We start from the raw sequence: 14,244 nt of genomic DNA, 5'->3' as shown, positions 1-14,244 counted from the left end.
GTCCAGCATGTATGTATATCTTAATAACATCTTGCACATTGTAATTTGTGAAAATAAGGTGTGTTATTCTTGAACTAATTACATAAAACTTTGGATCGACTTCTTTTTAAAGAAAATATTAAGTATGTTAGTGATATAAAGGAAACTGAAAGAAAAGAATAAATGTACTTTTCAGGAACTTACTTTTTTTTTTTGTAATTTTATTTTATAACATTCGTTTTTCCATAATATTAGAATCATTGTCGTGGAGAATTATTTCACGTAAATAATTATGTTTTTCGTTTTCAGTTAAATTTTTCCACATAAATTCACAGAGCTGTAAGAATATTAAAAGATTAACAAATGTTAAAAATTACTATATCAATGTATCATTTATTGCAAGAAATGGTTTAAAAAATTACTGGAATTGGTGTATATCCAATAGTCTTAAGTTGCCTTAATTGTTGGTAACAAGGACCAATATAACCATCGCGGCCTCGTACTTTAGTTCTGTCGGATAATAAGTATAATATTTTCCACTGTATTTTACTTAAATTATCATCATCTACTCGTTTAATTGAACCATATGGCATCGCTGATAAAATATGTTCAACTGGTACACTATTTTTATGCTCATCGAAGCCAAAAATAATATCGACGTTAGAATAATAGTGTGGTAAAACATTATCGGTATATATATTTAATCCCAGTATTTCCTATTAAAGTAAATTTAACGTATTAAAAAATTTAACTTCTTTTGTCATTTAAAAAATTTAGTTTTTATAAAAATACCTTGCATATAAATATAATTTCAGTTCGTAATGTTACCATACTGTGCCTGTCAGTAACATCATTTTTACTGCAATATTTCTGCAACAATAATTTTGTTTTTTTATTTCACAATATTTAATTATATCAACATCAAATGTAAATTGTTAATTTTACATATCAAATTATACCTTTATTAAACATTGGTATATTTTGTCTTTCAGAAAGGGACCTGTGTAGTTGGGTACTTCTATTTTAGTAGAACATTCCATAATTAATAAATCATTAGTCAAAAGTTTTACATTGTTGCTATATATACAATTTACAATCGCTGGATTCAATGCGTGCTCAATTAATTCCGTTGAATATATATTTTTCATTGATAAAAATGTTAGAATACGTAAAAATGCACTTGGATACCTATAGTAAGCACATTATAAATTTATTATTTCTGGCTACAATGTATATGGATAGTATTTATTTTACATAGAGGAAGAACTCACTTCTGAATTTCTTTTTCTCTACGTGTTTTATAAGTTAGTAATAATTCATCCAGTACTTTATGTAATTCTTCATGTAGCTCTGTATAGGGTGCAAGGGTACACAGAGCATAAGTAATTCTTTCCATATCTTTTATTCTTGCATAAGAAATTTCATTTAATAGCCTAAATAAAATCCAACGATTAATTTTCTTAAATAGGAATATCCGCGTTAATCTTTTTTTTTTTCAACCTACCTCTCGCAAATATTATTTAATAAGATTTTATCATACACACGCAGACCTCCACATGTATGTGCAATATGTGTTAAAGTCATTAATGGATATTTTGCTATTTTTGGACGTAGAACTACTAATAGTTCTTGAAATGTGTCTAGGCAACAACAATATCCACAATACCTGTGAACATATATATATATATACATATTTGATTTGTGTAAGCCTTGAAAACCATTTATTTCAATAAAAGTTGTTTTCTTACCTTAATGATTTCATAATTGATGCCAAGGTAACATTATTTACATTGTCAATATTATTTTTTAGTTTTGTTACGATACTTTTTATTATTGGCTGAATATTAAATTTCTTTTGCTGCAAGAAAAATCCCCTTGCAATTATACCTATTTCGTCTGGAGAAAGGTCATCTATACACTCGTTTAACCAATATTCAATGTCGTACATATTTATATTAGGAACCTTGCACATAGTTAGATAAAGTAAAAACAGAACCATATTTTTCCCAGAAAAGTAATGTGTCTTACTACCAAGCTTTCTAAGTGCACGCCACATGTAGTCACATTTAAATGCTTCAATTTGAAAAAATCCACTGATCACATATAACAATTGTGTAACATCCGCGCCAAAGAATTTCTTCAAACATTCACTGCTCAATGCTTTTATGAACATTTGATAATTATCTAAATATTTAAATGAGTCATTCGATATAATCATATGTTGCATTAATATCTGTATTTGTTTCTCATCAAGTTTATATAGCTTTTTAGCGAAAGCTCCCAAAAATGTATTATATGTTTCCTCATCGAAACGAAAATTTTGTAAATGGCAATGTGTAAATTTTTTGAAGGCTTCCAAAAGGTCGAACGCAGTTTCTGATGACCAATCCGTATTCTGTAATGTTCGTCTTTCTTCGATAGAAATATTTAGTGTTGTTTTAATAGGCCACATAATAGTGTGTCTGTAATGTTCAGAATCTTGTAGTATTTTAAACATCGCTACATGCTCTTTCGATTGTATAACTTCCTCGTTATTGCTAATCGCAACCTGAGCATATTTTCGATATAAAAAAGAGTACTTATAATCTTCTGAAATCTTGTAAAATGTAACAAATGTTCTCCTCCGCGCATTATTAATGTATGACATTCGGTTTCTTTTCTTACATAACCTTAAAACCAATGTTTTAGCGTGATCGTATCTGCTATTCAAAATTGTTTTTGCGATAACATTCATTTTTTGAATTAAGTCAACTAGCTTCCCAAATATATGTATGTCTTAAAATTTTTTTAATTCTGAAGTATAAATCTGTTCAAGAGATCCAAATCAACGATATGTTTGTTTCTCTCGTACGTTCAGTAACCAAAGAAAGCATGGTTCCATTCATTTTTTAATACAATTTTTCATAACAAGGAAAAGTTTGAATTAAGTTAATTAAGTTCATATTAGTTAAAGAATATCGTTTTTGTTTCAAAAGGTGGAGGATCAACTTATTCGTTGTAAAACGTAAACAATAATTGTGACGTATTATATTGTAACGTAATTAGCAAATTTGTAAATAAAGTAAACTTGTGATGTGTGTGCACCGCAATTTGGTATGTTAAATGCTTTGTTAAAAATATATAACGCACTAAACGATACTTTTGTTTTTGTTTTTGTAGATACAAAACAAAAAAGATAAAGGGGAAAATATTCTGATAAAGAAACATTCGTTTTTAGTGTCACATTTTACTGAATTCGAAGATTACCATTATATTTTCCTTAATGCAGAAATACTGTCCAAATTTATGTGTTTACAAAAATGAGGTGTGCAAAATCAAATATATTATGATATTCCCGCAATATCAGCAGTGATTTTTATTATTCTAGGTTATTATAGAGTTTATATTTACCGCCATGGTAGATTGATACTGACCCGCCATCAGCGGCGATATATTGAAATACAAATTAACACAGTTCGTTATACGGAAAGACACAGTATATTGTTCCTCCTTGCTACGACATTAATAATCCTTATTAATTAAAGGCATCTTTTACCATAGTATAATTTTTGTCAAGTTTTATCAAATATGACCAAGAAAAAAGTTGTTTATCAGAATATTTGTTACTTCGAAACGAACAATCTTCTCCTTCGAATTTTGGTTCTGTCTTCAAAAGAAACGAAAATATTTTAGATGCTCGCATTAAAGCAACCAACCCGTAAAATTGTTTTTTAGATATGGGGCTCAATTACATATGACATCCAGAGTATTTATTATTGTTAACTACGTGAGTATAATAATATATTAAAGGACTTGTAAAATTCAAAATGTTACGATTTATTTTAGTAGTTTTATGCGATCACGTGGTACGTATATACATATATACTTCTTGAATGCATAAAGAATGCACGAAATTTTTTAGAAATAAATTTGTTTATTAACTCTGTATTTTCTTCCTTGAACATAATAAAGATATTCCTCTAATAGTCGTGTTAAAATCGTTTATGTATGTACAAGAGCTTAGTCGGTGGTCACATGTATGCACGGCGATTGTATTACATATGTAGTGGGACTTCCGATCTCGTCAACATGTGTTAATTTCGTACTTTCTTTTTTAATAGGACAGTCTAAGGAATTGTTGCGAATTTCAAATGTATTTTCTGATGCTGTAGCACATATTGTATTGTTAATAACGTGGATACAATTATATCTCAGTTCAGGGACGTTTAAAGGACAGCTTGAGAGAAAAGGGACACGAGCGGTACAGATAGACGGGAAGAATTTTCGGAAAGAGGGAAAGGGGGAGGGAGTTTTATTCGATGTAAATAGTATAGAAAGACGACAAAACACACATTTCTGAAAATTCGATTAATGAAAAATGTTTGCGCGAGTCGAGCAAATATTTATTTTCCGATCAGTCCATTTAATAGTTGCTGTCCGATGATTCCAATTCTGACAGAAAGGTCTCCATTAGGGGTAGCCTTCGTTCGTCCATGTCGTTATTCCTTTGTTTATGCCGTGCACTATAGGTAACGTCTTTTGGTAGATCCTACGACAAAATAAAAACATTCAAATTTTCAAATTCTCGAACAAGGAAAATGGTAATCTCGGTTTACTTTATTGCGTACAAAGTAATTTATATAATTCGCAAATTAAAATCAGTAATACGGCTTACGTTATCGAGCAGGGCAATCAAGAATCTCGATTTGGACAATGGAACATAAGGAATGCGACGTCTGTCTTCGAATTCTCTGATGCAGTTTAGACTTCCTTTACTTCCATCGCAACCCGATCCGTACAAAATCGGAAACATTGCGCGTTTCCGCGACATTGTGCCTCTGCAGGTGTGATGGAACGGGTACAATCTAAAGGGATTTGTAAACCATTCAATTAATATTACAATTACTTAAAAAAATTTAAAATTGATTACGATTGTTAAAACATTCTTGTTAGTTGTTTTAATGTAAATTCGCTTTTTTTCTTTAGCACTAAACGAATTGTACGAACAATAAGGTATCCAACGAGAGAAGATCCACTTACTCGCAATCCACGCTTTCACCCTGAACATGAAAGTAGCAGAGAAAAATGGCGAAGAGAACTATGCATCGTTGGATGTACACCACGGCCTGTAAATATAATTTCGATTATTAATAATTCGCGCGGTCGTGCGCTGTTTAAAAAAAAGTCTATCGATATAACGAATGGATAAGTCGGTTCGCGTATTTTCGCGTTGTGTTCGCCGAGCGAGGATAGGACGTTCTCGTTCGAAATCGATATCAGATCCCCATTTGTTTTCGATGCGACGAAGGTGGAAGAACGGACGGGACGGGGGCACGGTGGTCGCGTCTGCCAATTTGCGGCAAGTTGTTCTTGTTGACGTCGCGGTCTTGTTATTTGCCGGCGTTCCATCCGTGTGCAACGCTTAACAATCTTGCCCGATGGAAAAATACTGGGAACAGACGCGCGTGGGCAGCTTTCAAGATTTAGGCAGCCGCGTGTTTACGATGGACGCGGATTTACCGAAGATAACGAGCGTGAAAAAAATTTTGCATTCCAGCGACGAGACAAGCTACAAAGTTACGGTTATTCTTCAGCGTTTCGACGTCTTCGAAAGTTTCCCAACGATTCTGCACAAAACAGGGCACCGTTCGAGGATGAACTTTCGTACTATGGAATGCACGATATTTACGGGCTACGACAGTACGTCACGAAAGCATGGAGGTGTTTTACCCTTTTCTTGGTGCATTGTCACATCTCGAGGCGATCTATCTCGACGATCACGTTGTGCACACCTCGTAAAATTGTGATTTTACTCCCGAGAATACGCCGTTTTCCTAACAAGTGTCTGTACACGCAAATAAATTCGTGGAGGCAAACATTTTTTTCTAACTTTGCCTTTTCGGGTCTGTTTCGATGGTAGCAAAGCCCGAAAATGTATTTTCAGAATTTTTGTCCGCCTATCTAGAGCTACCAAGGGTACAGGAAAAAGCTAGTTTCCAATAAAATCACAGGTGTTAAGTTGTTCTTTTACGAACGATGTTTCTACGGTAGAACTTCACGTTCCAGTTTTAAATTGCATTGAACGTCGTAATGATTAAGCAGTTCCAAGTAGTTTGCCGTGTTTCCAATCCGAGTTACTTAATCAATTTCCAGTTCGTGCCTGATGTTTCCCCGGGAGGATATTACCAGAAATATTTGGAAGCGATTTAAGGGTGTTTGGCGAAACCTGAACACAAGTACAGAATATTCCGATCATTTTAGGGATCGATATTACAATTCGACGTAAGACCAAAATCGAAAGCAACGAAATTTTGGTAATGGCTTTGTGCTCGAGATATTAATTATTCTCTATCTCTGCAAAAGTTTTTCGTTCCGCGAGTTTTAACTCGATAAATAAATAAAAGGTTGACTTTTGTATTACTGGAATGCACAGGCTTGCAGATAGTTGGGAAAAAAGAATAAAATTATATCGCAACGAAGTTGTGATTGTTTGAAGTTCGTAATATAATTCCGCGCGAACTTCTTTCGGTATACAGTGACGCAATATTTTTATAAAAATTTGCACGCAAATGCGGTACTATTTAATATTCGCGGAGATAACGCTGGATAAGTAAGGAGTAAGGTTTAAATATGTATCAGGTGTCGGCGCGATTCGATTTAGATTTCAGAAGGCGTTTACACGCGCACGTGGGCGTTTCGGCATAAGACAATTTGCTGATTCGATCATTATCAAACGATGAACGGACGGAACCCATCGAGCAATAAGACATTCAATGTGGCTGATATCGCGGTACGCGAGATAACTTTCAAAGCGTCTTCTCGGTGTTTTCAGCCACGATTTTCCATATAATCGGGAGTCAGAGCGATATCGCGTTATCGATACCTAAATAAATTCTACGCTTTGCGATTTAATGTTTTTCCAAACATTTCTCACAAGTAAAAATCGTCTTTCTTTTCTAGCGTGAAAGAATCTGCAAGGTGATTCAACGCGGGACTGTGGAAGTAGAATCGTTCAATCTTCAAAATAACTCCAGGAAAAATTATAGGAGTTATAATAATTCAAATATTAACGATATTCCGACCGAGTGCCCCAAGATTTGAACCCGTAAACATATTTGACCATCGAGACAAACGATCGGAAAGCCAGTTCCAAGAACTGGTGGGGATAGCATCACTAAAGTCAAACACAAGTACGTGACTTTTAAATCCTCGATCACTTCGTTTCTTCATTTTTGTTTACGGTTTTTGGCTCACACGGGTAAAGGTAAATGGTCCTTGATGAAACCTGGTAAGTCGACGGGGAAGTTTGTTTTTATATAAACGGTCACCTAACGCGAAACTTGGATCGTTTTTATCCCCGATATTGTTGATCCTTGACGCGCTCTTGTAACTATCGTCCTACGACATCCGTGTATTAATTCAGAATTTGTCAAAGGAACCACTCAATAGGGGCAGGTAGTAGGTGGTGATGGTACCGCGCGACAATGTTGTATACGGTTAATTTTCGTTAATTGGCGGCTATCCTAATTGCGGACATTATGCAAATGGATATGACGATAGACGACCATGCAAAAAAGCTTCAGCGCGGCCGCAACAATTGATGTTTCGGCGTTTCTCGTCCGTTCATGAATTCGCGGAACAATAATGGGAAAACAAATTAGACCAATCTGATGTTCCACGTTCGAAAGTCATAGTGTAAACATCAGGGATCGTTGCTCCCGGCGCGTGGAAAATTTAACAACTTCGGGAATAAAAAAATATTACAATGATTGACCAGATTTTATTGCTGTAGCGAAATTAGTCGCGAGTTTCTCAGTGCAGTCGGTCGATGTAACCATTTCCCTTGAAAGTTCCACAACGGGCTTTGTCCATTCTTTGCGAAGCTTTTGTTCGTGACACGGGAAGACGAAAAAATGTCAAACCGGTAACGCAATATGTGCTTTTCACGCAACACTTTCGCGTCACTGGCCATTTCGCGATTTAATTGGTGTACGTTTCCAAAGTATGTTATGGCAACACGATATACAACGCTCCCGGCGTATCGAATTCACGCTTCGCCGGGAAATGTAAGCTAACGGTTTGTGGGATTTTAATTGAAAAAGATTGCAAGAGACTTTGGAAATGAGTTTATGCCCCGTACGCTCGTCTGCGTCACGGTACTATTTGCACCTTCGCACGAACGTTGTAACACGTTATTAGCTGCGAACATCACGCTCTTGCCCCTATTTCTTCGTTAAAAATTTCCCCCTGCCAGAGGAATCGTGTCTCCCGAGCAAAGCGCGATCTTACGATTTATACGAATCGATCTATTTTTCGGGTGGTTCTCTATGTGCTATGCGATCCTTTTATAAAAACGATTACACTTTTAATCTGATACCGAGTAAACGTTGTTGGTTGTCAATTAAATTGGGAATAAATACCGATACCGATGTGCAATCCGTAACAAGAAACTAAGAAACTATGGAACTAAGAAAATAAGAAAATAAGAAACTCGGAAACTAAGAAACTAGGAAACTAACAAACTAACAAACTAACAAACTATCAAACCTACAAACTAAGAAACCAACAACGTAAGAAACTAAGAAAGTAAGAAACTATGAAACTAAGAAAATAAGAAAATAGGAAACTCAGAAACTAAGAAAGTAGGAAATTAATAATTAAATAATTAATTATCAAAGGGTCACGTTTGACCATGGCGAGGTGTTTGGCCCTGTTCCCCTTTCGCGGCATCAATTACTGTCTTTCCGTGGCACATCCTGTTTGGTGTTTGTACGAGGGACCCCGCACGATACCGATTAATGGAACGTTATTAGAATAATGCGTAAGTTTCGCGCGATTCGTTGGTTAGTGTTGGAGACACGGTGTCTTATCCAAAAGGGTTCCTCTTCCCTGATGTGCGTTGATCTTATTGCCCCACGAGGAACGCTTCGGGCCAGAAAAACTTGCTTATCGGTTCCGAAACGAGACTCTTCAATGTAAAATATAAAACATCCCTCCGAGATATTCACCCCTCCAGTAAAACACGGTGTATGGAAATTCTCATACGTAAAATTTTCCTCAAAGACCGAACCCTGTTCCATTCACTTCGATCCCAGGTTGTACATCGATTCCTGGATTTTTACACGACTCTTGCACGTAATTCGAAATCGAATTTCTCAGTCCTTATAGACTGTCTCTATTCTTATAGAAACATTTCCCGATAATAGTAGAAATTCGAAACGATGCCACTTTACACGCAGACGCGTTATTAAATCCTGTTGCGTGCCAAGATCTGTCAAAATTGAATATTTTTCTCGCGCTGGACACTCGTGGGCGTCGCTATTAATCCATACACGATGGACTGCGAAGGAATTTAACTAGCGGCGTTTGAAATATCGAGCCTGTTATTTGCATAGCGGTACAATTCGGCGATGTTTTCGAAATAACTACCAACGTGCTCGACATTCTATCGTAAATACAACGATGTTCGTTTACAGAGAGTACGAACCCGTCAGTTTTTTTTAGAAATATGTTCTATTTTTCGAGCCCTGGCATACACTGGTTTCGTAATTAAGAATTCTTGAAAAATGGGTATTCGTTTAAGCTATGGAAGATTTAACTAAAAAGCCATAGATCACAGATTCCTATTCTATCACAAATTTATTAGGTAAATTTTACTGACCGATCGTACGTAATTTTTCCTGAAATATAGGAAACCGAGCATTGTATTATCCAAACATTTTCTTTTTAGATCCATCGGACGTTCCTGTTTGTTAGGACAGCGGAGCAAAAAGATCGCGCTGATCGTTCAAGTTCTGACAAAATCCTTTTATCGTACATCACTTTCGATCTTGAATCACTTATCACGACGAATTTCCTCGTTGATGAAATCAAATAGAAATATGATAGAAAAGTAAATAGTCATCTAAAGAGGATCCGGAGGCAGGGTGGAGAACGCGAGCGTAAACGGGAGAGAAGAAAATCTAGTAACGTGCGATTTAACTCCTGTCTGAGATGTGGGACGTTTCGGCGTCTCTCGGTCTGGTGGCATAGAAAAAGCTCTTCGTCGTTTTCTCCCTTTTTCTCCATTCTGCGTTTAGTTTCCAGCGTTATGTGCGCTTTTTTTTTCACTCGAATTCTGTCATTCGCGGTCTCGTTCCGTGTCGTCGTACCCGTTCTTTTCGAATCTTGTGAAAAGCGCTTCCGGTCGCGGAACCTGGACATCGTGTCGCTAAAGTTTCTTTGGTTCGTCGAACGACTCGTGATCGTCTATTGAAATTTTATAACGCGTTTTGTTTCACTGTATAAATAATAGAAGAAAGAAAAGATTTGCCAAAAGAACGCGTTGCGATCGATCGGTGTAGCACGATCCGTTGCTACTTTGCCCCGTTATCGCGTCGATTTCCATCTCTCGCGGCAATCTTTGGACGCCCGAAGATTGGGAAATATAATTTCCCGGAGGCGACGAAGCCACTCGATCGATAAATCGCAAACATTTTGGCATCCTATCGTCAGAGTTGGGCAAATTTTATTTACGAATCGCAATTTTATTCGCTCGTCTGAATTTCGATTGAAAAAATCTGTCCGTGAATTTCTAAAAAACCGAAATTTTTATTTTAACGGTTGATACAAGGCGCGATTAAACAGAGGAATATCAAGACTCTATAAAAATGAACGAAAGACGAAGCGAACGCGTCGATTTCCATCTCTCGCGGCAATCTTTGGACGCCCGAAGATTGGGAAATATAATTTCCCGGAGGCGACGAAACCACTCGATCGATAAATCGCAAACATTTTGGCAACCTATCGTCAGAGTTGGGCAAATTTTATTTACGAATAACGAATCGCAATTTTATTCGCTCGTCTGAATTTCGATTGAAAAAATCTGTCCGTGAATTTCTAAAAAACCGAAATTTTTATTTTAACGTTTGATACAAGGCGCGATTAAACCGAGGAATATCAAGACTCTATAAAAATGAACGAAAGACGAAGCGAACGCGTCGATTTCCCCATAACTTTCGAGGGGTCGCGTGAAAAATAGCACGTGGTGCCATTTTCTTGAACGTTCCGAGGAAAAAGGTGAAAGTTTTCCTTCGAACGTTTGGAACGATCACGGCGCGTATTTTAGACAAACCCGAACATGTTCGCCATGCAGCTGGTTTATTGGCAACGTTTGCTGTTATGGCCTGCTGTTCGGGTCAAAACCATCGGTTCAGATCCGCTCTGACGTACGAATGAAACGTGAACGAAAGTTGCTCCGCAAATGAATTACAAGTTTTGCGACGATCAGAGCTACGCGATACTTGATTGCTTATAATTAACCGTAGAAGCTAGAAAATCGAATAGACGGTCGGTAATTGCGATCGTAAAAAGTCACGATGGCCGACCGCAAATGGCACTGTTGAATTTGTAACGCGTAATAACTAGCATGCGATATTCTCTGGTGCCACAATGCTCTACGGTTTAACGATATCCGTGAATATTTCGTACAACGTTCGAGTAAGAAACTTTATGCGTATCTCTTGTGATTAGCTGGATCAGAATCCTCGGGACGATTCGCGATCCGTTTCGCGGAAGTTGTTCCATTCCTCTTCGATCGTTGTACGACGCAAGTACTACAAGACGATCATTATTTTTAGACCAAGCAATAACTTTCTGCGATGTCAAATTTATGAGAGTACATGGCCAATCGTTGTCACAGGACAGTCGTTATCGTCCCGACAGTAATGTAAAATAAATTCTCTCGTACGCGGATAAATGTACTTCCGTGTCACACACGAGATATACGCACGGCAGATTGTATCCTTTACCAGCCACGATGCGAGATTCACTATATTATTTATGGAGCGCCCATTTTTCCTTGTGTTTCCTTTATTAGTGACAGATATAATCTAGGATTACCCAAGGGTTTTAGAGAAAACTGTCGAGATTTCCGTTTTGAGCGATAATCCGCAAAGTATTCGTTTTATTATGGTCACGAGTCGTGATCGCGTTGGTTCGGAACCAGGGTAAACGGCCCAATTACTGTTTCGTTATCTGAATATTCATTGCAATCCGAGTTCCACTTTAGAATCGAGGATTCCGAAATATTCGAATTTTTTCCCCCCCCAAGAAGCGTGCATGAAAATTTGTTAAAAAGTCCGGAAAATTCTCAAGACGATTCTCGAGTACAATCGCTAGTCATGAACATCGATAACGCGGAACGAAGTCTTCTTTCCGTTTCGTCGTTCGCGGTTTCCTCCGATACTGCACCGAATTCACGCAATTCATCGACGATTTTTTTTTTACTTTCTATACTCTAGACCAGAGACAGGGATTCCAGGGTATGTAGTTTCCATATAAAAATAGTAAATTATTACCGAGTCACAGCTTTCTTAATAATCTGGTCTTATGAAACGGGGTCGCGAATGAAATAAGTTTAAGAATCGCTGGCTCCGGTCCTCGAATAGCGGTTTAAACAACTTCTCTCGAGTGTATTTTATTCGCGATCAACATATAACCCGTATACCTTTCCATAATGTTCCCTTGAAATTAACGAGCGCATCGGAAGCTGTCTAGCGAAATGGAAATAAGCGCTTGAAAATTTTCCGTTAACGAATAAATAGAGCTAGATCCTCCGAAGTTTACGATCGTCGCGTGAGAACGATCGCTTCCCCGACAATGACGAGAATGATTGCCTTTCCACGACGTAAACCCGATGATAAATATCTCCGCTATCGAATATGACTTGCCACGCGCGCATAATATCCTTCTATTGTCTGCTTTATTATAGTCAGTGTCTTTCGTTTAGAGACTTTGGCGATCGAGTACTTGGAATATTGTGTACGTTCGAAAGACAGCGTATGCTTGAACGGGTAAGAAAAGACGGACGAAATGTTTGAATTAGCCGTACTTCCCGTTGTCACGTCACACCTCTGTTGTCCCTAAACGCGACTTTAAACCAAATTAGGCGTGTCGTTGCCGGTGTGCAGCACCGAATTCGTTCGCGTCGACCGGTGCCCTTAACCCTTCGTATGTAAGTGCTCACAAAACTTATTTACATGAACTATAAGAGAATATTATGTTTTCCAGATGTTGACCTATGCACCACCAGACTGTACGGAGATAGAAGCACGGGGATATTACACTGCTGTTTAACAGCACTGACGGTATAAGAAGATCGAATTTAACTGCGCAAAAGTCTCACAAAGATCTCTGTACGCGAGCACGAATTGAAATAATTAACGTAAAATCGAAACGCACTGCCAGTAAAATGTATATTTGAATTACGATTGTCATGTTCGCGCGGCTCGAGTAAGACGTTCGGAAGGGTGAGAAAGATATCCACGAGAAACGGGCGAAGAGTAAAGTTTAAACCATGATGCGTACTCACCGTTGTCATGTCTACGAAGAGCGGATATCGAAGGTCGAGCAAAGAAGGTTGTCCGACAGTGGATTCGACGGAGAGTTCTTGAAGCCTGTCGTCTCGAGGGCGAAAGTGTCGGTGGTTGGTAGCCGGTTTCACGAGGACGACGAGGATGCTCGGGTTCCAACCACGAGGCGGCAATCACGAGGCACGAGTTTCGGATATTGGAACGTTCCTGGTTTCTCTCCAAATCGCACAGACAAGGAGGGGGTGTTTGGTACCGCGAGAGCTTGGAGTTTGGAGGTCAGAGGGCGAGTGATTGGTGGAGCTTGCGCGGGCCACATTTATACTGCAACCACTCACCCCTTCTTCCACAAACTTCTTCCGTACCACCAAGGGGCCCCCGCTTGTATCCACCACCATTGGCACCGGCAACACCGACGTGTTCCTCCTCCACGTTGTTACCACCGCCCCGTATGTATTCTACACCCTCTGTCTCATTACGTCATCGGACCAAGTCTCCACCCAGAGGGATGATATCACAGAAAAACCCCCGTCGATGGAACCGACGGTCGTCTGCGCTACGAAAAACAGCTTTCCGGCCAACTCCTTACGTAGATTCATGAATGAAGGCTCCGTGAATGGTGCCCCGCTGGAAATGGGTCATCGAAGATCTCGTACGATAGAGTCTGATATAAGACAGAACGATGACTCGCCAGCGATGCATATAGATCGTCTGTACGGCGTAGAAAATGTTTTAAATTAAATACGTGTTCTTTGCATTTGACACGAAACCGACGCGTGAATTATTTTCGCACAAATGTCGCGTATTCGGTGTTTTAGAAAAGTAATTAAACGCAGCCCGCGCCGTCAAACTTCTACCGCCGAGAGTCACGCCAATAATATTTGAAATCATCAGAGCCGTGTAAATTCGTGCAAGTGATCGAGCAGGAAAGTTTCAC

The 14,244-nt window shown here is 38.2% G+C and overlaps 2 protein-coding genes across 2 annotated transcripts; both read right to left on the bottom strand.

The window, feature by feature from the left end:
* LOC122397674 lies at positions 1–2,854 on the bottom strand. The gene is made up of 8 exons (XM_043396985.1): positions 1,728–2,854; positions 1,484–1,645; positions 1,251–1,412; positions 939–1,167; positions 772–849; positions 402–695; positions 184–316; positions 1–102 (listed from the first exon to the last, which is right to left on the bottom strand). The coding sequence occupies exons 1-7, from the start codon at positions 2,711–2,713 to the stop codon at positions 206–208; spliced, it is 2,022 nt and encodes a 673-aa protein (XP_043252920.1). The 5' UTR covers positions 2,714–2,854; the 3' UTR covers positions 1–102; positions 184–205.
* A 1,136-nt stretch (positions 2,855–3,990) lies between these two features.
* On the bottom strand, positions 3,991–13,577 carry LOC122397844. Its single transcript, XM_043397283.1, has 4 exons — positions 13,310–13,577; positions 4,999–5,084; positions 4,634–4,823; positions 3,991–4,507 (listed from the first exon to the last, which is right to left on the bottom strand). Exons 1-4 carry the CDS (start codon positions 13,316–13,318, stop codon positions 4,382–4,384), a joined length of 411 nt encoding a protein of 136 aa, XP_043253218.1. The 5' UTR covers positions 13,319–13,577; the 3' UTR covers positions 3,991–4,381.
* Between the last annotated feature and the right edge of the window lie 667 nt (positions 13,578–14,244).

The sequence above is a fragment of the Colletes gigas genome, unplaced genomic scaffold (genome assembly GCF_013123115.1).
Source record: "Colletes gigas isolate AHSC1104 unplaced genomic scaffold, ASM1312311v1 Colletes_gigas_Sc00010, whole genome shotgun sequence".
In the NCBI taxonomy this organism is placed as follows: Eukaryota; Metazoa; Arthropoda; class Insecta; order Hymenoptera; family Colletidae; genus Colletes; species Colletes gigas.
This window is presented reverse-complemented; position numbering and strand designations above follow the sequence as displayed.

Bases quoted from the DNA above. Each gene is read 5' to 3' on its own strand.
- LOC122397674 (XM_043396985.1), bottom strand. From the start codon at position 2,713: ATGAATGTTATCGCAAAAACAATTTTGAATAGCAGATACGATCACGCT. The intron at 1,168-1,250 runs GTGAGTTCTTCC...TGCTTACTATAG, and splicing joins AGAGAAAAAGAAATTCAGAA to GTATCCAAGTGCATTTTTAC. The intron at 696-771 runs GTATTTTTATAA...TTACTTTAATAG, and splicing joins AAATTATATTTATATGCAAG to GAAATACTGGGATTAAATAT.
- LOC122397844 (XM_043397283.1), bottom strand. The intron at 4,824-4,998 runs GTAAGTGGATCT...AAATCCCTTTAG, and splicing joins GGTGAAAGCGTGGATTGCGA to ATTGTACCCGTTCCATCACA. The intron at 4,508-4,633 runs GTAAGCCGTATT...ATTTTGTCGTAG, and splicing joins TGATTGCCCTGCTCGATAAC to GATCTACCAAAAGACGTTAC.